General features: G+C 42.3%; 1 protein-coding gene across 3 annotated transcripts in view; it reads right to left on the reverse strand.

Moving 5' to 3' along the window:
• Positions 1-23,987, reverse strand: part of GALNT7 (polypeptide N-acetylgalactosaminyltransferase 7) — a 253,098-nt gene that overhangs the window by 32,079 nt on the left and 197,032 nt on the right. Inside the window, exons 5-7 of one of the 3 annotated variants that reach the window (XM_068278796.1) lie at positions 21,850-21,929; positions 16,177-16,359; positions 8,780-8,897 (exon numbers count right to left, since the gene is read on the reverse strand). In XM_068278796.1, coding sequence (XP_068134897.1) covers positions 8,780-8,897; positions 16,177-16,359; positions 21,850-21,929 — 381 coding nt within the window. Of the gene's footprint in view, positions 1-8,779; positions 8,898-15,836; positions 16,020-16,176; positions 16,360-21,849; positions 21,930-23,987 lie in introns of all 3 variants that reach the window. The other 2 variants (XM_068278795.1, XM_068278797.1) reach the window with 2 other exon arrangements.

The following is a 23,987-nucleotide window of genomic DNA, read 5'->3' on the forward strand; positions in this document are numbered from 1 at the left end:
AATGGCTCTTTTTGTACATAGGAGCCAATAACTCGTCAGTATCCGTGGCAGTAAGAGGACTGTACTTCTGTGCAGTCCGCGATAATCCTGGGCCAGTCTAATTTGTTCCCCCATTTAGCCTATGGGGGAGCACAGCTGCCCCAGGCTCCAGCCGCATCACTGCAGACGATTGGAGCGGATATTATGCTCTCCGCATGATGCAGAAAACAAGGGGGAACAGGGCCTCAAGCGGAGGAACATACTTTTTTCCGTTCTCTGCTCCACAGTTTTATAAATAGGAGCCGTTCACACTTGTCATGCTGCAATAGATCCGCGGAATCCGATGCAGTAAGTGGACCGCATTTCTTTGCATTCCGCGATAATCCCGGGCACACGGCTGTGTTCCCCCATAAAGCCTATGGGTAAGCGCATCTGCCCCGGGCTCCAGCCGCACCACGGCAGACCATCGGCTCCCGCTGGCTGCATGTGGTCCGGAACAAGTGGGAACACAGCTTCACCAACAAAGATCAGATCAAAAGAATTTATTTGAATTGAGTGATCTTAATGGCTACAGAAAAGGCATCATTTCACAAACAAATGACTACTCCCCACGTGGAAATCAGTTACAATAAGATTTGTAGTACAGAACAGAAGCGCCAACAGGATAAAATTGCACTAAAAACTTAAAAAATGCTTAGGAGGCAGTGGTAGACTTGACAGAGGAGCTTTATACATCACTGACTACAGACTGATTATACCCCTGTCTATTGCCCGATGAAGCGGGTTATACCTGCAAAACGCGTTGCAGCTTTTTCTGGGATAATACAATAATTGTATGTCTTTTCGAAAATTGACAGCTATTGTGTCTGCTTCTTGGAGGCGAGTTCACCACTGCCTCCTATGCATTTTTAAAGTTTTTAGTGCAATTTTATCCTGTTGGCGCCTCTGTTCTCTATTACAAGTATTGTGTCCACCCCTGGTGGAGGGGTGATCTACCCCCTTCTTTTTCAATGTACAGAGAGCGACTTCTTAATCCTGAGTGGGGACCGGTCTATTCTCCCCACCTGCCTACATAGTGGTTACCTGGATGGTAACCCTGGTTTGTGAGTATCTATTTCTCACACTTTATTATTCACCTCATTCTAGTACATACTACACTATGTTAGGCTCTCTGTGTTCCTTTGTAGTTACAATAAGATGATCATTTTGACACCTTACCCCACTCAATTACAAAAAAAAAAAAAAAATGTAAGCAGGAATGGAGCTGCTGCCACGATTACCTTTGTACTGCCATCCCCATCACTCCTCCCCAAACCAAGTTCAACTGATTATTCTATCATAAGTGATCAACAGAGTTCCTAATGTTTAATTGTCTTTCATGTTATGCAGTGCCTTTGCTGAACTGAATGTTTCATGTTTGACGAAAGCCTGTGCAGAGGATGGGGGCCTTTAGAAATACAGTACAGCATTTCTACACGTCCCTCTGCTTTAGGCGCTGGTAGAATGTGAATGTGAAGTCTTCCCATGATCTGACTGCTGAACAGTTCCTTTCTTTTAAGTGCTGAGATATTAACGCTTCCATTACACAAGTCCTTCTATGGTGTTTTCGTATCGCTGCTATGCTATCCTATGCCTACCAAGGAAAGACTGCCTGACGCGACTGTATCCCTGAAATGTATTCCCAGCCGTCTGACTAGCGTGCTTGCATGCCCAGCTTCAGTGTACAGGCTGGAAATACACAGGCTACGCAATCCACAGCTGCCATTTCACAATATGAAAGAGAGACTGGAAAGACAAAAGCACCATGTAGAGCTTTAGTGAGCCACATGATTTAGGTGCTGGGAGAGATTAGCGTCGCCCCGTCCTCACCCAAACTAACTTTCTATTCAGCAGGCCGCCTTTCTGTTCTATTACTTCTCCATTGCTGGCTCTGCTCAGTGTCAGATGACAGCACAGCTCTGTTAAACTGTGTGCTTAGATGAGATTAGAGCAGCCAGCAATATTCCACTAGCTGAGGTCTCTGCATAACAACTCCTCTTTACACACACTGGCTGCATAGAGGGAAATAAGCTGTTATCTGTGTGCTCCCTTCCCCCAGCCATCAGGAGTTCCATACATACTTCTGCTGCTGAGACCTTCTGACTAACCAGCCTGATGCAGAGTGACTGGCTGTAGCTAGTCATGTTTTTCTTCTCAATGCCTAACAGAAGGAAGTTCTTTGAGAACCAGTTGTAGCATTCTGGCTAGGCTCATGATGCTCTCCACTATAAAAAGCAGTAATAATTACATTAGTGTATAAGCAGGTCTTTACATCCATTAAGGAAACAAGGATCTTTGTTCAAATTGCTAAAGTAAACATGAAACAAGGGGAAACTAGATGGTGTTTTGGCTGAATACCTTTTTCAAAATTTCTTCTTCTGCTGAACTCTGCCTCTAAATTATTGTTGAGGGAAGAATCACACTTGTGCAGTGCAAAAAAAAGTGTGTAATGCTTTTCTATGAGGCCACTGCATTTTCAGGATTCTACATAGCATAAAAAAAAAGAAAAAAAAAAAAAAAAAGATACAACCTGCACTATTACTAACTTTCCTCCAGCCCCCTTAAAGAGACTCAGAGCTGAATACAAGATTTATACATACCTGGTGCTTCCTCCAGCCACATCCGCACAGATTGCTCCCACGCCACGGAGCTCAGTCTCCTCTGTCTTCTGTACCAGGTCCCATAACTTCAGCCATACACGGCCAGTTTGATGCATGCACAGTGACTCCCTCTGTCTCTCCAGCGCCTGGCTTACGCAAGCACCTGCACAGTACAGAGGGAGCGCACTGCGCTTGCTTAGACTGGCAGAAGTTACAGGACCCAGTGTAGAAGACGGAGAAGGCTGAGCACGGCGGCGTGGGAGCAATCCGTGCGGATGGGGCTGGAGGAAGCCCCAGGTATGTATAAATCTTATATAATTATTCATCTCCGAGTCTCTTTAAGGCCACTTGGTCCCTCGCAGTCTTCCTGGGACTCTCCTGTCTCCTGCTGGATGAGTTGCGCAAGCCCGGCTGAGCATGCTCTCCCGTCACGACTCGGCCAGACTACCGGGTCATCCAGTGGGCGACCGGAGTGGGAGACAGCGACGGATCAAGCAGCCTCAAGGGGGCTGGAGAAAGCCCCTGCTGAGTATAAAACCTGAGCCGTCTAAGGTGCACTTTAAGGCCATACACGCTTTGATTTCTGCTAGCAGTAGCACAACATGCTACATCTATGTAGCGCTGCGTAATATGTCGGCGCTATATAAATACTAAATAATAATAATAAAAATAATAATCTATGTTTCTTCAATAAAGTGGTACTCCTTACTAGACAACCTAAAAACACACTGCCTCTAGGTATGAATATTGTATACTACTCCACCTCTACCCCCCCTTCCCCCCCACACACACATTCCTTTAGATTGTAAGCTCGCAAGGGCAGGGCTCTCTCACCCATTTGTGTCCTAAAATTTGTTATCATTTTATGGTACTTTCGCCACTGTAATTACCAATTCTGTATTTTGTACTAATTCTGTATTTTATATATTGGTGTATACCATTGTTTGCATTGTTTTGTACCCCATGTTGATTTCTTACTTAGGTACATGCAGAGTACCTTTTTTTCTGTACGCTTTGTGACTTGGGTTGGCCTTGTATCTGCACTGACTGCGAGGGTTAAGCAGGTTACCTTCTTTTTTCCTTATCTAGCAGCACAACATGCCACATTGATCATAATTTTGATTGATTCGCAGCAAAAATCATTTCAAAATTATAATTGGACAGGTTGGAAAATTTCAGTTGATCGGAGGCAATAGTGCTGCACTGTGTCGATCAGTGCAACAATGTGGTTTTTAATAGACTAATGGTGAAATCTATAGTAAATCTGTGTACAGTGTATGGAGAGATTTTAATAAGATTCAGATCAGAGAGGGATAAATCTGTTTGCCTCACTGGGTGGCAAACTAAATGTGTATGGCTAGCTTAAAATGCTGAGGTGAGAATAAAGGCAGCCATAGATCTAGCAATTTAGCTTTACGATCAACTATTCGATTTGATCATTTTATAGAATCGAGAGAGAATCGCGTGTGTTCCAGAATTCCACATCGATGGAAAGTGGCTGATTTCATGTCGAATCAACCAGCTTAGTCAATCGAGCAGGAAGCAAGGTATCGGTCAATCGCACAGTGATCAGCTACTGTTCACATGTTATTCGATTGACTCTGAATCGATTTTTTGCTTTCGGAGCATGGAGACACAACATCGGTCAAATCGAATGTGAAGGTGTCGACTTTCGATCAACCATACTGAAGTCGATTCCTTAATGAAGTCGATCGATTCATCGATTGAATCAGAATCTCTAGATGTATGGCTACCTTTACTGTTGGCCCTACATCTTGCAGCATGTCCGAACGATACAGTAAATGCGACCAATTTCGGCCAGAAATTGATCATATTGTCGGTCGGCATGCACTTAGCAGCACAGATTTTCATCCAATTCTGGTTACAATAATCAAATCCGATTGTCGATCGGCCGCCAAGTTGCCTGATGTGTTGTCACCTCATACACTGACCACATAGGGGGACACATTTGCTGTTCCTGTGTCCCCCTTTGTGGTCAGTGTAATGATTTGCTGTTCCCATGTCGCCTGCTTGTGTTCCCCTATGCGGTCATTGTAGTAAGTGGCTGTTCCTGTGTCCCCCAACGTGGACAATGTGATGATTGGTTGTTCCTTTGTCCCCCTATGTGGTCAGTGTACCTTAAAACAACAATTCTTGATTGTTCCGAATGATGAAAAATGCCCCTTTCCCCATAAAAACATGCTCTCCAGCTTTCTGCTGCCCGGCACATTATGCTCTATGGAGAGGGGACAGAGATGGACAAGCAGATATAAGCTGACAGTGGTGAACAACAATTCTACAACATGCACAAGTGCTAGAAATCTGTTGATAAACACCTGTACACACTTACAAATGGTGCCAATGATCTTTTCGGGCAACATAAATTGAGTTCTACAGGTCTTTATATAGACTAGCGGCAGAAGTTGAAATATGCAAATGAAAGATAGTTTTGGCTAACAAAAGTTTATTGTCTTTACAATCTAATGGTCTATCATCAGGTGGAAAATGTGTCTCTCTCTGAATACTTGCCAAGTTATACATTTCTCATTGCCATAAAGTCAAGTAAGGATGGCATTTAAGGGTAAGTAAGGGTTCCCTATACTCAGGGAAATAAATCCCCTATAATAATGCTACTAGGCAGTACGTACATTACAACTCCAGGTACTGAATCAAAAAGTGTAATAAGGATACTCTTTAAAGTGAACCAGAGACGAAGCACCCCCATGTATTTTACCATATATATCAGTGGGAACATTAGAGAAAACACCTACCCTGCTCTCTGTTTCATTCTTCACTGCTCCACCTGCTTCTAAACAGCCCTGATAAAATCCCAGACTGAGCATTCAGTCTGGCTTTGCTCAGGAATCATCATAGCTGAGTCTGTCTTCTCTGATGTCTTTTCAAGCCCAAGCCTGCCCCCTTCTGGCTCTGCTATAATGACTCAGCTATAATGATTCCTTTGCAAAGCCAGACTGAATGCTCAGTCAGGGATTTTATCAGGGCTGATTAGAAGCAGGCTGAGCAGTGAAGAATGAAACAGAGAGCAGGGTAGGTTTTTTCTCTAATGTTCCCACTGAACTATATGGTAAAATACATGAGGGTGCTTCGTCTCTGGTTCACTTTAAGCAATCTAAAAGGATCAAACATGTTCCGTTCATCTAAAACATAACATTTATTAACCCTTTCTGCCTCCACGGCAGTATATCTACGCCCCTAAGGGGCTTAGATATACGTACCTCCACTGCGATCGCCGTTATGTGTGCTCTCTGTCGCTTGTGTAAGTCAAGAGGGTGCATTACTGTTATTTTTTTAAATTGTGGGCTTGTAAACAGTGATGGACGGAAAAATGAAAAAAATGCACCTTTATTTTCGAATAAAATATTGGCGCCTTATTTTGTGATAGGAACATAGTTTAAATGGTGTAATAATCGGGACAAATGGGCAAATAAAATACGTGGGTTTTAATCACGGTATGTGTTATTTTAAAACTATAATGGCAAAAACTGAGAAATAATTGTTTTCCATTTTTTTTCTTATTATTCCTGTTAAAATGCATTTAGAATAAAATAATTCTTAGTATAATGTACCACCCAAAGAAAGCCTTATTGGTGATGGAAAAAACAAGATATAGATAATTTTGTTGTGCTAAGTAGTGATTAAGCTATTGGCAAATTAATGGGAGGAGCATTGAAATGTGAAAATTGCTCAGGTCCATAAGAGGAAAGTATACTGAAAGCAGGGGTGGTTAAGCAAATATAGAAAAAAAATCACCAGAATGATAAAAAGCTTGCACGTGAAAAATATTGACCAAGGGGTACCCCATGTGTCATGGATAGAGTATGAATATATTATCTAATTATCTAAGATAACATCAGCTAACTAAGAAACAATAAACAAGCTTGTTTGATGTGGAACATATAAAAAATCTCGCTATACAGCCCTGAAACAAAAATTCAGACACATACGGTAGTTCCTCCTACTGCCAAAATTCCAATTCATGCAAATAGTTGGTACAACTTCTTAGCACATTGGTATGTTCAGTGCTAAAACATAGTTATATATGTAGGATATGACCACAGTTGAATTCAAGCAATCAAAAAATCATAAGCCAGCAGTGTGTGCCAAAAGTCAGGCAAATAATGGCCACAATTTGCTCACAAATCAATTCCAAATGCCAACGCCAAGCAAGGCAATTACCATGCTGACAGATAATATTATTTAATGTGGAAAACTGTGTTTGCCAACCTGCGTATTCAAATAAGTACTGATCTCACCACTGAAGCCGAGTACGGGCTTGTTCACACTGAAGGGGCCCATACACCTAACGATTTTCCCGCCGATATACAGCAGATTCGATCACTGTGATCGAATCTGCTGTGAAATCGTTGTGCAAACGCAAACGATTGATTTCCGTCCAAAATCAATCATTCCCGTCGAGCCGTCCGTGCGGAAGATTTCGCTTGATCGCCGGCGGGTCGGAAGTGCGTCGATAACGGCATTCGAATGCCCGACGACCGATGCTAGTGGCAATACATTACCTGATCCGGCCGGCGCGAGTCCCCACTGTCACCGCTGCTCCGTCTCCGCGCTGGGCTCCGAGTCCAGCAGGCCTCACTTCTTCCTGTTCCGGCAGGAAGTTTAAACAGTAGAGCACCCTCTACTATTTAAACTTCCCCGGACAGAAAGAAGTGAAGCCAGCCGGAACCTGGAGCCCAGCGGAGAATATGTGTGTGTGTGGGGGGGGGGGGGGGGGGGGGGGGGTAGGGGGCAGCGGCAGCACCACCACAGATTGTGATCGGTTTCATGCTGAAATCGATTCACAATCTATTTGCAGTAAAGGCAGCCATACGATCCCTCTCTGATCAGTTTCGATCAGAGAGGGATCTATCTGTTGGTCGACTCTGATGGCAAATTGACCAGTGTATGGCCACCTTATGGGCGTTTTCATTTTTTTTTAAGTGCTGGTGATTTTTAAAATCGCTTTAAAAGTGCTTGAGCAATGCTGCTCTAGGTGAGTGTTCTCACATGAGCGATGACCTTTCTTTCCAAGCGCAAACGCGGGTCCTGCACTATTTCCTGAGCGTTTGTGCTTCAATGCAAAGTATAGGGAAATTTCAAAGCGCTTGAAAAAAGCGATTTGGTGAGCGCTTTAAAAAACAAAAAACATTGTAATTCTTCAGTTCCACGTTGAAGAGTTCGCTTCCTGACTGTTATCAGGAAGAAAAAAAAAATCGCCAAACAAAAGTGCTTAGAAAAGCACTTAAAGCGCAAGTTGCTCTGAAAGCGCTCACAAAAGCTCTCAGCACTAGCGCTGGCCATTTATAATGTGAACAAGGCCTATCACAGATCGTTGTTCCAGACCTCCCAAAGAGTGTGCTTGGTTAATGTTTCTCAGGGCATTATGGTACATATGTTTTATATTTACATAATAAATATTATGTTTTAGGGCCCGTTTCCACTATCACGAATCCGCATGCGTTGTTCGCAGAATTTGCACGCCGCTATGCGAATCGCCGCTAATGTATTTAATAGGGAAATCACATGCGGTTTTGGCATGCGTATTTTACCGTGATTTCGCATAGGAACTAATGTTAAATCACACAGGCAGTGACATGGTTAAAATCGCATCAATACTAACCTATGCAAAATCGCATGCGAAATCGCGGTAAAATACGCATGCGGAATCGCACCCGCATGCAATTTCATCAGTGGGGAATCAGCGGCGATTCCGCACCGCACAAGTGGAAACGGGCCGAGTGAAGCCTGATTAATCCCTTTGGATTGCTTTACTATACTTTTTGAGTTGCAATCTTGTAGAGGTTCTTGTAGCATAGCCAGCATTGAGCACAACTCCAGGTTACTATGGTCAATGAGATGCAAACAATTCCGAATTGATGCAGAAGTATGCAGATTTTGTATACAAATGTATGCAGCTTGAATTCGGACCAATTGTATCCCACTTCCGCAGGATTCAATTGGTCCATTTTCAAGCTACATATGCATTAACTTGGAATTATTTGCATCTCGTCGATCACTCCTACTTGTTACACACTTGGAGACCGATGAAAGGTCTGCTTTACTAAATAAGCCAACACGGCAACACAAAAGGAGAACAGAGATAACATCAGTCGGAGAAAATGACGATTTTTAATTCACTGTACCTTGTAGGAGATTTCAAAGTTCTCTCCTCCCCAGATCTGAAGACCTGGATCATACAGACCCAGCTCAAAGAAGTATTCCCGCTCGATGGCAAACAGTCCTCCAGCCATAGCAGGGGACCTACAGAATAATTGTAATGAAACATCTGGTCAAGAGGTAGAATAAGGTGACCTGTGATAACATATCCAAAATCAAATTAAGTCACAGCTCACATGAGTAAAAGAACGTGGAATAAAAGCAAGCTCGACAAGCAAAAACAAAAACTAATCTGTAAAGAGAAGCACAGAGATTTGGAAACGGAATAGGAAAAAGCTGCAATATTCTATACAACAATAAAGGGTGATGAGTTTGGCTATACTTTGTATGAACAAAAGCTATTTTGTAAATGATGATTGGATTTACATGTCTCCTGGGTAAAAAACTATCTTGCTGATAATGTTTCTGTGTAGAAAATAATTTAGAACTGTCTTAATCTATCTCCATCATGACTATGATATATCTGTGTTTGGAGCATGTTCAACAACTAATGGACTACGCTGAAACTGATTACTGTATTCCAACTTTCCCGCAATGACCTACAAATGTCAGTCACAGTTTTATTAGTGGTGCAAAGAGAAACGTGTGAGTGATGTAGAGATTATATGTAGAATGTAGTAAAGGTAGTCCGTGATTGAGCAGTAGAAACAAAACTGTACAAATTACAATAAATATGTAGAATGTAGTAGAGGTTTGTCAGTAGAAATTAACATGCGCTGGAAAATTAAGAGTCCCATTTTTGGAATATGAATGAATCCTTTTCATTGCAAGTAGGCCATATTCTAAGAAGCAGACTAAGAAAAATGCTTGAAGATACTGAAGCGTTGGATGTAGGCATGGTTTTCAAAGGATTTACTGTCACTCATGTCACTTTTAGAAGGCAGAAAGAAGCAATATTATCTCCAGGAGACACTGGCCTTTGATTTATTTCTGTATAAATTTGAGCTTTTTACAGTTTCTCTGCTTTAGAGATGTTAATTAAAAGGATGTCTGGATACTTTAACTCGTTTAGCGATAACATAGTCCATTCAAGGAAATGCAGACTACAGGAGGTACAGCCTTTGCTAAAAGGGAACCTGTCATGAGGCACTTGATGTCTTCAATGCCTTCTGTATACTCCATAAGGAAATGTTTTTGCCCACAGCCAACAGTGAGATTTATAATTCCACACCAGTTCCGTTCTGCTGTTGGTGAGAAGTAATTCCAGAAGAAGTAAGAACTCAGTGATGTATCAAGCCTGTAGTCCAGAAATAACCCACCTTCCACTGCACATACCTCCCAAATGTCCCATTTTTGGAGGGACAGCATCTCTTGTGGTACCAAATCCCTGTCCCCCTTTCTTCCTTCTTTGTCCAACTTAAAGATCAGATCTGTGTAAATATTTATGTATTCTCTGCAAAACGGTTTATATGACTCTAAAGGTAGCCATACATCACACGATGCAGATCGACCATGAGACAGATCCCTCTCTGATCTAATCTGATCAGAGAGGGATCTGTTTCCTGCCCATACGACGACCGATTTCAGATGGATAGCATGAAATCTATCATGAAATTGGCCCAGCACCTCCACTGCTGGTGTCAAGGTGTCCGTGCTCCCGAAAGTCTAACCTGCCCACCAGCACAAGTCCTAGCTTTCTCTGGTGCCTGTTACATGTAGTACCAGGTGCGTGTGTGAAGTCATATGCGCCTGGTGCAGACGCTTGCAGTAACGCCTAACACATGAGAAAGCTAGGACTTGTACCGGCAGACAGGTAAGACACTGCACATAGGCACGAGGAGGACACTTTTACACTTGGGGATACCAGCCGGGGTTCCGTCGGGTATGTCAGTCATCACGATATCAAACGATATCGAGCCACTTGCAGCTGAGATTTTCCAGCATGTCCAATCAATTCTTTTGACTGATTTTGACCATGTTGCAGCCATGTTGTGGCATAAATTCTGTTTTGAATCAATAAAATTTTGGTGTATTCTGGCATCTTAAACCTTATTCCCATCCTCTTAACTGATGGTCATATTCTTTTAAAATACTATTGTTAGGGAAAAGTAGTGAAGATAGAAAGGGCCAGTGTATTTTGCATTACGAAAATACATCTCTTGCCCAGCAAGTGTTCATGGTATGTGTTACTAGCGGTCTGGGAACAGCATGACTGGAGGTGTGGCAGGGGCGTGTCTTAAAAGTGGTCCTCTTTCTTGTCTTAGAAGTGTATGCCTAATTATTACACTCCTAAGCAATATGCCAAAGCATTACAACATTAACATTAGGTAGATCTGCCACTAAATGTAACTGTAATGCACCACAATCAGTACATTAATTTGCTTGTAGATTTTTCTTAAAGCAAGTGCCTCAGGGTCTGTTACGTAATTGATGGGTTATGGTTTTCTTAGATCTGCTCTTAGATTACAGTCCACAGATATATAGTAAAACCTTTCTGCTTTTCTCTTCAAGTGTGGAAGATACCCAAGCATAGCTACCACTGGGTGTGTTGGTTACCATGCACCAGTGATAACTGCCAGGAGAGGAAGAATACAAGAAACTTCATCCAACATTGAAGAGTGTAACAAATGTATTATACACTGTACATAGTCTGTGCATAGCTACTGGTTGTGCTTAAACAATGGCTCTTTATTAGTGTTGGATCTAACACGTCTCAAAAGCAAATCATCCATAGTAGTAGTACTAAAATATATATTTTAGTGGTGTGAAGTGTGATGCTTTGGGGGTTTTTGTGCTACAAAAATGTAAAGTGTAGAGAGAAATCTGTGTGCAAATTATGTACTATAGCAAAACTGGTATACCTGCAGGTGCAAGTCTGTCAGATGTGTAAAGTAGTGTTATTGTTCAAATCTGGGTTTCTTTATTCGGAAACCTGGACAATGCTTGCACAGCAGTTCAGAACCATTACAAGTGGAGAGAGTCACAGAGCTGCGTTCCATGTTGTGCTTCATGTGACTCCAACGTTTCCTCCTTCCAGGCCGTAAGGAGGAAGCCTCGTAGACACATGAAACACCATGTGGAAAACTCCATGACTCTTTATACTCGTAATGGTGCTTAAGTGCTTTGGACGGCATTTTCCAGGTTTGCAAATAAGGAAACCCGGATTCGAACACCACCTCTAGTGTAATTGTTTGCTTCCATCAACTGAAGTGAGCTTGTGTCCATCTTTTTATGGACAGTCTAATTTGTAATTTATGCCTGCCCCTTTAATCATTAAGCCATTTGCCACTAGACAGGTGCCCACTAATCCTGTCACCAATATCATATGACTGGTGATGGCAGCTTAGTGAGGGAGGAGGGAACACTTAACAGCCTAAGTTACATACACATGCTTGATTAAACTCAACTGAGGTGGCCAATAAGGACCATCTAAGGCAAGAATCCAGCATATATAGGGGAGCCCCCTGAAGTCACTTAAAGCAATACTGAAGTGATCCTGATAATCACCTATATAGAGGGAAGGCTCTGCATCCCATAGAACTTTCTCGGTACTCTCTTCATGCCCTCGCTCCACCGATATCCCCTGTTGAAATTCCGGGCCTTCGAGACTCCTCAGAAGGCATCAGAAGCACTTGCATCCCCGAGTGGTTCTGAAGACAGAACCTTCTGAAGTACTAGGAGAAATGAGTACTACCGAAGCCTTCACAAGGACTCCCGAAGGTGTATTCGACCATTCAGTCGAACAACTTCAACATGGACTGAGGGCATGGAGAGAGAACCAGGAAGACTCTATGGGATCCAGAGTCTTCCCTCGACACAGGTAAGTATCTACATTTTTTCAGGGTTGCTTCAGTATTGCGTTAAAGACCTGGCATACTGGATCTTTAGCGATGTCCAACCAACCCCAGGGCACGGTTCTCCTACAGACATGCCTCTAGGCTAGTGACATGTCTGTACAGAGTTCAACCCCAAACTTTCGCCTGAGGGATCAAGTCCCGATCCCTGATAGACAACAGTCCTATGTGTGCACAACTCTCATTCCATAAATTATTGGCTGCAGGTTCACTTTAAGGGACTTCTATAATGTTAGAGAGTCAAGTGTATTAGCAGCATGTTTGGTGTAGTCACCGTCATGGCCATGACCACAGTTATTCTATAAGATCTAGTAGCATTTACAAAACATGGGCTTCCCGCATTTTTCTGCGTAATATTTGAAGTCCAGGACAATACTTATTAAAGTATCAGACTTTGGACTGTTCTCCTAAGATGAGTTATATTTAGTAAAGTCAGCATATTTTCATTACAGATATTCAGCTTTGTAATCAGTATGTTTATGTGGGAAATATTAAAGGATACCTAAAGTGAGAGGGATACGGAGGCAGACATTTTTTATTAATTTTTAATAATACCGGTTCCCTGGCAGTCCTGGTGATTCCCTGCCTCTAATACTTTTAGTCATAGATCCCGAACAAGCATGCAGATCAGGTGTTCTGACTGAAGTCTGACTAGATTAGCTGAATGCTTGTTTCAGTTGTGTGATTCAGCCACTGCTGCAGCCAAAGAGCTCAGCAGGACTGCCAGGCAACTGGTTTTGTTTAAGAGGAAATAAATATGGTCACCTCCATAAACCCCTCACTTCAGGTTCCCTTTAAGGAGATGAGTGTGCAGTTGAGTACTGTGTCTATGAAGGTGACTGCACTCCCGTGCTATTGGTAAAGCAGCCAGCTGTCACGGTGCAGGAAAGCTATTGTATCCAGCACACCTTACTGTGTAATAAAGCTGCTTCACCTTTTCACATTGATGGAGGGTTGAATTTGTACTTAAGAGGCTGATGAAAATGAAAAGTAATGAGGGGTAACTGGAGCAAATCATTGTGTGCAGTGGAGCATACTCCTCAGAGTGGAGACATTGCAGGGAATAACTTGATGGTGACTAAGGGAAGATAACTGATGGATTAGGCTTAACATAGATCTGGAATGTAGAACAAGCTGCTGTGACAGTTTTTGCACTCTCCTACAGTGTAGAATACATAATCCCTGCACCTATACAGCACATTTATCACACAGACACAAGATAGGCACGGGTTAGTAAAAGAGAACAGCTGAAAGGGGCGATTCTGGAAACGATTAGAAGGTAAACAAGCATGTCGCTTGCAGCACCAGTAAAGCTGCCCTGTGTCAGCTGAACTCAGCACAGGGAGGTTAAAACAGAACGAGTAATGTGCACAGAGAAAATGAGCCACAAGTTAACAGTCCGTGACAGTCACAGAGCTGGCAATGTATTTCTGGGACAATTCACTGCAAGCTCCATTGCCAGTAAAGGAAGATACTGCAGTCCTGTTTGGCTGGAAAATATAAGAAAGTGTAAACTATGCCTTTTGGAGTTACTGTAAACCCTCTTCGTTCCTGCGCTAGAAATAACTAGTGAAATCTCATTGGCTGTTACAGAGTATATCCTCTATGTCATTTCCTGCACTTATGCGGAGTCCTTGGTGTTATGGGGATATTAAAACTTTACTACTACTTATACTACTCTTTGGACTACTACTCTTTGGACTACCAACAAACACTGGCACCGCTCCAAACTGTACTGAACTCTAATGCTCGATTCATCTTTCTCCTCGCTTCTCTCTGTCAATCTCTTCATTGGCTACCAATTAACCAGAGAATCCATTTCAAACGCTACAAAGCTCTCCACAATCTCTCTCCTGTACATCTCCTCACTGGTTTCAAGAGACCACACCAACCGCAATCTCAGATCTGCACACAACCTTCTTTTGTCTTCCTCTAGAATCACCTTTTTGCACTAATGTATGCAATACTCTTCTCGTGCCTCACCCCTTCTCTGGAATCTCCTTCCAAAACACATCAGTCATTCTCCAACCTTTGAAATCTTTAAGTGCTACCTCAAAACTCACTTTTTTCCAACAAGCATATGCTCTAACTTAGGCTGTTCCCCCTTCAACCTCTGGCTAAGTTGTACTTCTTACTAAATATAACCGAAAACACACTGATTCTAGCTATAACTACTGTATACTACATACTCTATACTACCCCACCTCTTGTTTCCTCCCTATTGCTTTAGATTGCAAGGGCAGGGCTCTCTCACCCTTTTGTGTTTTGCAATATCCTATATATTTTGTTCACCATGTTACAATTGTCACTGTACTGCATTACTAGGTCTACCAATTCTTTATTATATATCAGTGTCTATATTTTGTGTATAGTTCTGTCTTTGTTATTATGTAACCCATGTTTGTTTCGTACTGTGTACAGCACCATGGAATATGTTGGCGATTTATAAATCAATAATAATATCAAGCTGAACTCCCCTGTGTTGCACCCCAGGATGCAATCCTGCTCTTCTCTAGTGAGTACTTCTCACACATGCAAAAAAATTCAATTTTCATATTTGCACATGTAACTTCTCTGAATACATTTACATTCGATCTAGACATTATAATGTTAGTTGTACATTGGCATTCTGGTATGCAGCATGTCACATCACTTAGTGCTACATGCTTGGAGTTGATTGGCTGAGGTCATACTGTTTATTGCGCCTTATGTGGAGGTGATCTGCAGAAGCCACACCCCACGTGCTGCATGGATACGCCTCCCCACCAGATTCATTGCTGTGTACAAGATTTCCAAACAAAGTGGTATGAGTACATGGCAGAATTCTCATGTACGCTTGCATTAAATATTTAAAATATAATGGTTCTAAAACAGCTTACTAAGAACAGGTGTTTTTTCTTCTAGCTGGAAAGCGCTTAGAAATGTATTTTTGCAGCACAAACTAGACTGCTATGCAGAAATCCACTATTCTCCAAGCCACATTTCAATTACTATCACTCCAGGTTATAACAGCAGTGCATAAGTATAACATTTCAAGCTGATCACACCTTGAGGAAAAAGAACCTGTGCATTAAATCAGATTTTACATCAGCTCCAAGCTAAACAGGACTGCAGCGGAGAGTTCAGAGAGATGGAGGAAGACATGCTGGGAATTTAGTACATCAGTAGGTCATACGCCAAAAAAAAATGAAGATTAAAAAAAACAGCCTGTAAGTGGTTTAGTGATTACCGATATGGCTCAGTTTTTGTTTTTCTCATATCCTTCTCTTTAATGGTCAAGGGCACCCGCTTCCAAAGCATACTCCAATCCCACGCTCCTCTAGCATAACCATCTTCATCACCTCCCCCTTGTGGTATTAAATTATAAGTGTTTCCGTCTATGACATCTATCAGAGGTACAGTGCATGCGGTTCTGCAGTGGCGGTGATGCAGGATGAAGGAGGGGGGTTGACACGCAGGACACACATATCAACAGAAAGAATGATAAACAGGACAAAGGGATAAAAACAAGAAAAAAAAAATAATGTTTAGACAAACGGGGAAATGAGAAATAAAACCACATTCTTTACCAATACGGCTCAGTTTTATGCTTTCGTTTGGCTTTTTCTCTGTCGCTTAATGGAACTCGTTTCCATAGCATGCTCCAATCCCAGGCCCCTCGAGCAAAGCCATCGCTATCACCACCTTGCTGTGGTTCAATGGTATAAACATTGCCATCAATGTAATCTATTAGAGGAACAGTACAAGCAGTTCTGCCAGCATTCCGGGAGGGGAAAAACAAACAGAACATCCACAAAAAGAATAAAACAAAAACAAAAAAAAGAGAGCTTTGTAATTAGTCAGTACAAACAGAATCATGTAATACATTTATACATTTTTTAATCCACAAGGCCAAGGGAACATGCTGCCTTGTTCTGTAGGAATCCAGCTGCATTCTTCCCACGGAAACCTTTCCTAGCTCTGGCTGTGCTTCTACACACTGGGCCTCATTTACTATTAGCAAACCTAGACAGGATGTATTAGGCCCCTTTAACATTTGCATTGCAAGTGTGCATCGCGTTATCCTGTTTTGCTGGTGGGTAATGCAACGTCAATGCAAGGCAATGAGGTGTAGCACACTTAGGACGTTGCACCAGAAGTTCTCGATTGGCCACCAAGCCGCTGCAAAGTCAACAGCATGTTACCCTTTGTGGTGACAGAAGTAATAAAAGAAAATCGGCGTCACAGAAACTTTAAATACGTTGACAGCGGTGGTGTGGCGTGCGTACGTGGAACAACGTGGACATAGCAGGAAAACCTGAGAATCCCGGAGACGTACTTCCTGCCCAAGGGGCAGCGAGTAGCATTCGAGGAGGCAGCACTAAGCATATGACCCTGTCATTGCACTTTGCCGCAAGGTCATATGAATTAAGTTTTTTTTAATGCTGCGGTGTGATATGAAGGGGGCGGAGCATCGCACCGCAATGCAATGCCCAAGTGTAAAACCGGCCTAAAGGATCAATCTGCTATTAGGTGGCAAGATCTTAACAGTCACCTAGGCCAAACGACACCGTACTTGATAGAATCCCGGTCGCGGGTCACAATCTTCTGGAGGAGAGTGGAGGCCTGCCTCGGGGTGGAACCGCGCCCTGGGACCTAATAGACTTCAAGGGGCTGGGAGGAGCCCGAGGTGAGTAAAGCTTTTTTTTTTTTTTTTTAAATCGCGGATGTATCCTTTAAAAACTCAGGCCATGACAAACATGTTTTTTAGGGGTCTAAAGAAGTTTTAAGTGATCTTTTAAAATGATCTATAAGTGAAGCAAAAAAAGGGTGTTTGCAGTAAAAATGTTTTGCAATAACGGATATACCTTGAGGAAAAATAAAAAATGCATATCTCTTTAATTACTCTTTAAAGTCAAACTTTTAATTTTCACTCCTTACTGTTCTTTACGAAATAAAGTGGTTCTAGTGGTAATGCAGTTTCGCTTCAAGGTGTGAACCTGGGTACAGTGAACTGGTATTTCAGGCTTCGAGGCCCTTTAACAGACACGCCTGTACGGCAATGTTATCATTACTGCAGCATAACACAAGCACAGAGAATAAGCAATTCTTCGGGAGGCCTTTTAATTAATCAGTCATCACAAGTGTGTGCTGGAATAAGTCTGCCATACCAGTTCCAGCTCTGAATGCTCAATAATGGAAGTGCACCAAAAACTAAGCCAAAGGGAACCGGCAGTAATCAGCTCAGATACATGTGAATAAAACATTTCTGAGAAACCTGCAGCACACATTGTTATGGTAATCTAATCTTTACTTCAAACACTGGAACTGAATTAGCTGTAATAGAAATGCACTGGGCCCAGTTATGGATCCCATTTTCATTCTTCTTATTACAGCAGATGGGGATTTTAATATATTCTTCAGCTATCAATTTGTGTAGAGGCTGCTACAGTGTGAACATCCGTGAGTCTATCTCCTGTCAGGTGACCACACAACCACATCTTTATTAGAATTAAGGCAGACAAAGAAAAAAACCCACAACGTATGTTTGCATTAAATGTGCGTACACAGGCACTATTGTAACAAACGACGGGTCCGTCAGACCCTCCTGCGGGGCAGTTGTTCTACCGACAGTAGTACGTGAGTACAGGCTGTCTGCAGACTGGTCCGACAATCTTATCAGTCTGCCGACAGCCTGTACTCACGTACTACTGTAGGCAGACCGAACGGGCCGCAGGAGGGTCTGACGGACTTGTCATTTGTTACAATAGTGCGTGTGTACGCAACTTAAATGTTGTTCCAGTTAAGAGTGTTAACCGCTTCTGGACCACACTGATTGAAAGGAAGGTCCAAGCAATTAAAAAAAAAAATCCACTTACCTGGGGCTTCCTCCAGCCCCCTGCATCTGTTCTGTGCCCTCACTGCAGCTCCGTTGGCTCCCGGTCCCCTCCGGTGGAGGTTGGCTGGTCGGCTTCTTCTGCGCTCCAACATGCGGCTCACTGGTCGCACTGACGGCATCTGGACTGTACAGCGCAGGCGCAGTAGTTCTGCCGATAGTACAGTCGGGATGATGTCAGTGCAACTCAGAGCCGCTCGCGTAGGCGCAGTGGACATCCTGCGCCGGAGAGGACCCCGGGCCATCGGCGATGAGCGGAGCTGCAGCGAGGGCACAGGATGGCTGCCAGGTGCTGGAGGAAGTCCTAGGTAAGTGGATTTTTTTTTATGTTTAAATTGCTTGGATGTATCCTTGAAATCTACGTCCTGTTTTGGACCTGTTATTCCTGACAGGGAGTAGATTTTCTATTAGTTCGCTACACGCTCCGCCAATCTTGCCGCCCTTCCACTGCTGTAGCTCACTCACCCTGCTGTCAGTATGACAGCAGAACTCTCTGAGTTAGTCAAATTCATTGGCTCCTGACTTCATGAACACTGTGAGCCAATCTTATTGGCTCACAACGATCACAGGGTCAGGAGCCAATGAAATTGGCTCCCGACTGGCTCACAGAGTTCTATTGTTATAGCGAATGTACAGCGAGCGAGCTTCAGTGACAGGAGAGCGGCACGACTGGGGGTAGCAGCAGGTGTGTGCGCCGTGACGTCGGTAGGGCCCCATTTTTTGTACCAGCGGTCTCTGGTCCTTAAAGAAAACCTGAACTGAAAATTAAAAGTCAAAATAAGCATACACAAGTCATACTTACCTTCCATGTAGTCTACTCCTCAGTGTCTTTCTCCTGTCCCGCGTCCTGTTTGTTCACTGTGATCAAGGGAATTTTCCGTCCTCCATTTTGAAAATCGCCATTACCCACAACAGCTTTCTGGTCAGCACACAGTTACTGTAACATCGCCCACTTGAGCCATAGGGAAAACATTGACATTACCTGGTACATCAGTTTTCCTCTCAGCTATAACTGACAGCAACTGATATTTTACTGACAGCAACTGATATATTTCAGATCTGACAAAATATTGTCAGAACTGGAAGGGATTATTGTCAGAAGAAAATGGTGAGCTTCTGAGAGGAACTCATGGCAAGGTAACTCTACAGTGGTGTGAAAAACTATTTGCCCCCTTTCTGATTTCTTATTCTTTTGCATGTTTGTCACACTTAAATGTTCTGCTCATCAAAAACCGTTAACTATTAGTCAAAGATAACATAATTGAACACAAAATGCAGTTTTAAATGATGGTTTTTATTATTTAGTAAGAAAAAAAACCTCCAAATCTACATGGCCCTGTGTGAAAAAGTAATTGCCCCCTTGTTAAAAAAATAACTTAACTGTGGTTTATCACACCTGAGTTCAATTTCTGTAGTCACCCCCAGGCCTGATTACTGCCACACCTGTTTCAATCAAGAAATCACTTAAATAGGAGCTATCTGACACAGAGAAGTAGACCAAAAGCACCTCAAAAGCTAGACATCATGCCAAGATCCAAAGAAATTCAGGAACAAATGAGAACAAAAGTACTGTAATTGAGATCTATCAGTCTGGTAAAGGTTATAAAGCCATTTCTAAAGCTTTGGGACTCCAGCGAACCACAGTGAGAGCCATTATCCACAAATGGCAAAAACATGGAACAGTGATGAACCTTCCCAGGAGTGGCCGGCCGACCAAAATTACCCCAAGAGCGCAGAGAAAACTCATCGGAGAGGCCACAAAAGACCCCAGGACAACATCTAAATAACTGCAGGCCTCACTTGCCTCAATTTAAGTCAGTGTTCACAACTCCACCATAAGAAAGAGACTGGGCAAAAACAGCCTGCATGGCAGATATCCAAGGCGTAAACCACTTTTAAGCAAAAAGAACATTAAGGCTCGTCTCAATTATGCTAAAAAACATCTCAATGATTGCCAAGACTTTTGGGAAAATACCATGTGGACCGACGAAACAAAAGTTGAACTTTTTGGAAGTTGCGTGTCCTGTTACATCTGGCGTAGAAGTAACACAGCATTTTAGCAAAAGAACATCATACCAACAGTAAAATATGGTGGTGGTAGTGTGATGGTCTGGGGTTGTTTTGCTGCTTCAGGACCTGGAAGGCTTGCTGTGATAGATGGAACCATGAATTCTACTGTCTACTAAAAATTCGAAGGAGAATGTCCGGCCATCTGTTCGTCAACTCAAGCTGAAGTGTTCTTGGGTGCTGCAGCAGGACAATGACCCAAAACACACCAGCAAATCCACCTCTGAATGGCTGAAGAAAAACAAAAAGAAGACTTTGGAGTGGCCTAGTCAAAGTCCTGACCTGGATCCTATTGAGATGTTGTGGCATGACCTTAAAAAGGCGGTTGATGCTAGAAAACCCTCAAATAAAGCTGAATTACAACAATTCTGCAAAGATGAGTGGGCCAAAATTCCTCCAGAGCGCTGTAAAAGACTTGTTGCAAGTTATCGCAAACGCTTGATTGCAGTTATTGCTGCTAAGGGTGGCCCAACCAGTTATTAGGTTCAGGGGGCAATTTCTTTTTCACACAGGGCCATGTAGGTTTTGAGTTTTTTTTCTCACTTAGTAATAAAAACCATCATTTAACACTGCATTTTGTGTTCAATTATGTTATCTTTGACTAATAGTTAACAGTTTTTGATGAGCAGAAACATTTAAGTGTGACAAACATGCAAAAGAATAAGAAATCAGGAAGGGGGCAAATCGTTTTTCACACCACTGTATAATGTTCATTTGAAGTTACCTCATGTGTTTATTTTAAATATTTTTACACAGTACAGGTTTTCTTTAAGGGGCCAGAGACTGCTGGTATTGAAGTGGTTAGCCATAAATCTATAAATTTGGCGGCCGATTGACCATCAGATTCGATAATAATTATCAAATATGATAAAAATCGGTGCTGCCTAGAGCATGCCAGATCAACAATTCGACCAATTTCTACCAGAAATTAGTTGCATGTATTGACTGGACATGCTAGAAAATTTAGGGCCGATATGCTCGATCGGGTGCAGTAACTGTGTGCGATAATCACGAACAACGAGTGCGATGGAAACCCTCAGACTCAGTTTGTGTTTTTAAATTGCGTTACTGTGGTGCTTTTTTCCATATGCAATGCATTTTATGGAACTCAATAAAAAGGCATTTGTTTTGTGAATATCGCATCAGATTGTGAAGTTAGATAACTTTATTCGTATCGATTATCAACCCCACCCTTGGACATACACCCCACAGCTGTGTCTCTCTTTGCTGCATTCACCTGAGATCAAGTTATACGATTTATTAATGCCGAATACAATCCTAGCAAATATGAACACTTTACCTGTCTTTGGCAATGGGAGCGATTAATGGTGCATACCAGTTAATTCCCACTTCACAGTGTGCATCCAAGTAGATTAAAACCTAAAAGACAAAAAAAGAGGTCAACAAACTGTATTACAAAGGAAGACAAATATTGACACGGAAACGCAGGGATTGTTTAAAAAAAAAACAAAAAAAACATATCTAGCCAGCTAATGCTGGATACAAACGATGCAATTTCCCACCCGATCGACGGGTAATCTGACAGGAAGTGGCTTCTTGTGTACAAGTCCAAACTACTCTAGATCGATAACAGGATCAATTTTTCCTGTAATAACTTTGGAAAATAGATTGCGTTATTGAACGGGAGCAGATCGGACATGATGAAAGTAATCACCTGATTCCCATCGATCGGAAAGGAAATAGCATTGTGTGTACCCAGCAGTAAACTCCATACAGATAAGATTATTGATTACTATCACCTAGGCAACAATCATATGAACATACAAGCTTCCACAACAACTTGGGCCAACCTTGCTTGAGGCAAAAGTGATCTTGTTAGACTCTCCTAGCCAATTATTTGATACTAGGTCCGCTGCCCTACATTTTGCTGCATTGGACATGTAGAAAGCATCCATGCTTTCTTATGGGCCCACTGACACATCAGTTGCATGTCCATTGCAGTCCACAACAGACACACACGACTGGTATGACTTTCTCAGATACAGATTGTGTTGTCATTCATCAGATAAATTGCTTGTATTCGGAATGGAAGCAGATACAGAAACAGACCCTAGAATGGTGCAGCGTGTCCATACCCAATGGTACTGCTCTGGGTCAGTGGTAATGAAGCCGCACACAGTTTGATGCCATAGCATTAATCATGAATGCAGAGTTTACATATTCATAAACAGATCTTTTATTAAAACGCAGTTGAGCGACACTAGTACATATCCAGTGACCGCCTGAAACTGCAAATAGCAATGGGGATATTTAAATGACCTATACCCCAGCAAAGTTTACTGTAGAAGGATTGCTTGAGTGCTTATATCTGACTGACTGAAACGTGCTGCACGTTTACTGATCAATGCAATACCTGATTGTGAAGGAGAGCTTGCATTAAAGAGGAGCTGTCAGCCATACTATCTCAGAAAACAAACACATATATAAGTAGATAAATACAAAATACAAATGTCCATGTTTTGATTTTAGTGATTTTTCTACAGTAAAAAGAGAAAATACTTCTTAGCATTTCCCATTTTAACTGTGGCTATTTTTGAGCCAATCCTGAGGTCATTTCCTCCCTTGATCTCCTCTGCCTGATTGTGTATGCATTGCCTGCACCTTCACTACAGAAAGTGCATTGTCTCAGCATGAGAAATATTGGCCAATCAGAGAGGAACAGAGGTGTGGGAGGGGAAAACAGGAGGGAAAGAGGCTTCAGCCAATCAGGCTGCATTTGCCAAGTCTGAGGGGAAATTAGAGAAGCAAAAAAGGACAACCCAGCATGCCCTGCAACTTCCTTTTTGTGTACCAAATTTTGTGTGTACCAAATAAGAGTCAGGTAAACTGGGGAATGATCATTTATCAAGAAAATTAAGTGATTTTAACTTCTATATTGCCTAGTTAGCATCCTTATTACTACCAGATAAAAATAATTGATTTTTGATTTTATGCCCGACAGTAACACTTTGAGGCTGGGTTCACATATGACATAGCGTGAAAGGCTGCGTTTTATGTCATGTTTTATGTTAATGTTTTCTGCATTTTTACTGCGTTTTTAATGCATTTTGCATGCGTTTTAATGCATTTGCGGTTGCATTATACAAAACGCATATTCCATTTATGCACATCACTTAGAAGACAACAGGAAGAGGAAATACAGCAAAAAAAAATAGGGGGAAAACACATATAAGAACACATGAAAAACATATACGCATATGCGTTTTTATATGCAATTTTTCCTGCGGCCCATAGACTTCCATTAGCGGCAAAAACGCAGTGTTTTCCGCAATGCTAGCGTTTCTGCTATGTGTGCACCCAGCCTAAAGCAGAGAGAGATAGGGCAGCTGCAATGAGCACAGGATGATGAACTGGTAAAAAAAATATCTGAATTAAAATGCTTGAAGAGAATGGCCGGATCAAGTCATTAGGGATTGT

The sequence above is a fragment of the Hyperolius riggenbachi genome, chromosome 1, assembly GCF_040937935.1.
Source record: "Hyperolius riggenbachi isolate aHypRig1 chromosome 1, aHypRig1.pri, whole genome shotgun sequence".
NCBI lineage: Eukaryota > Metazoa > Chordata > Amphibia > Anura > Hyperoliidae > Hyperolius > Hyperolius riggenbachi.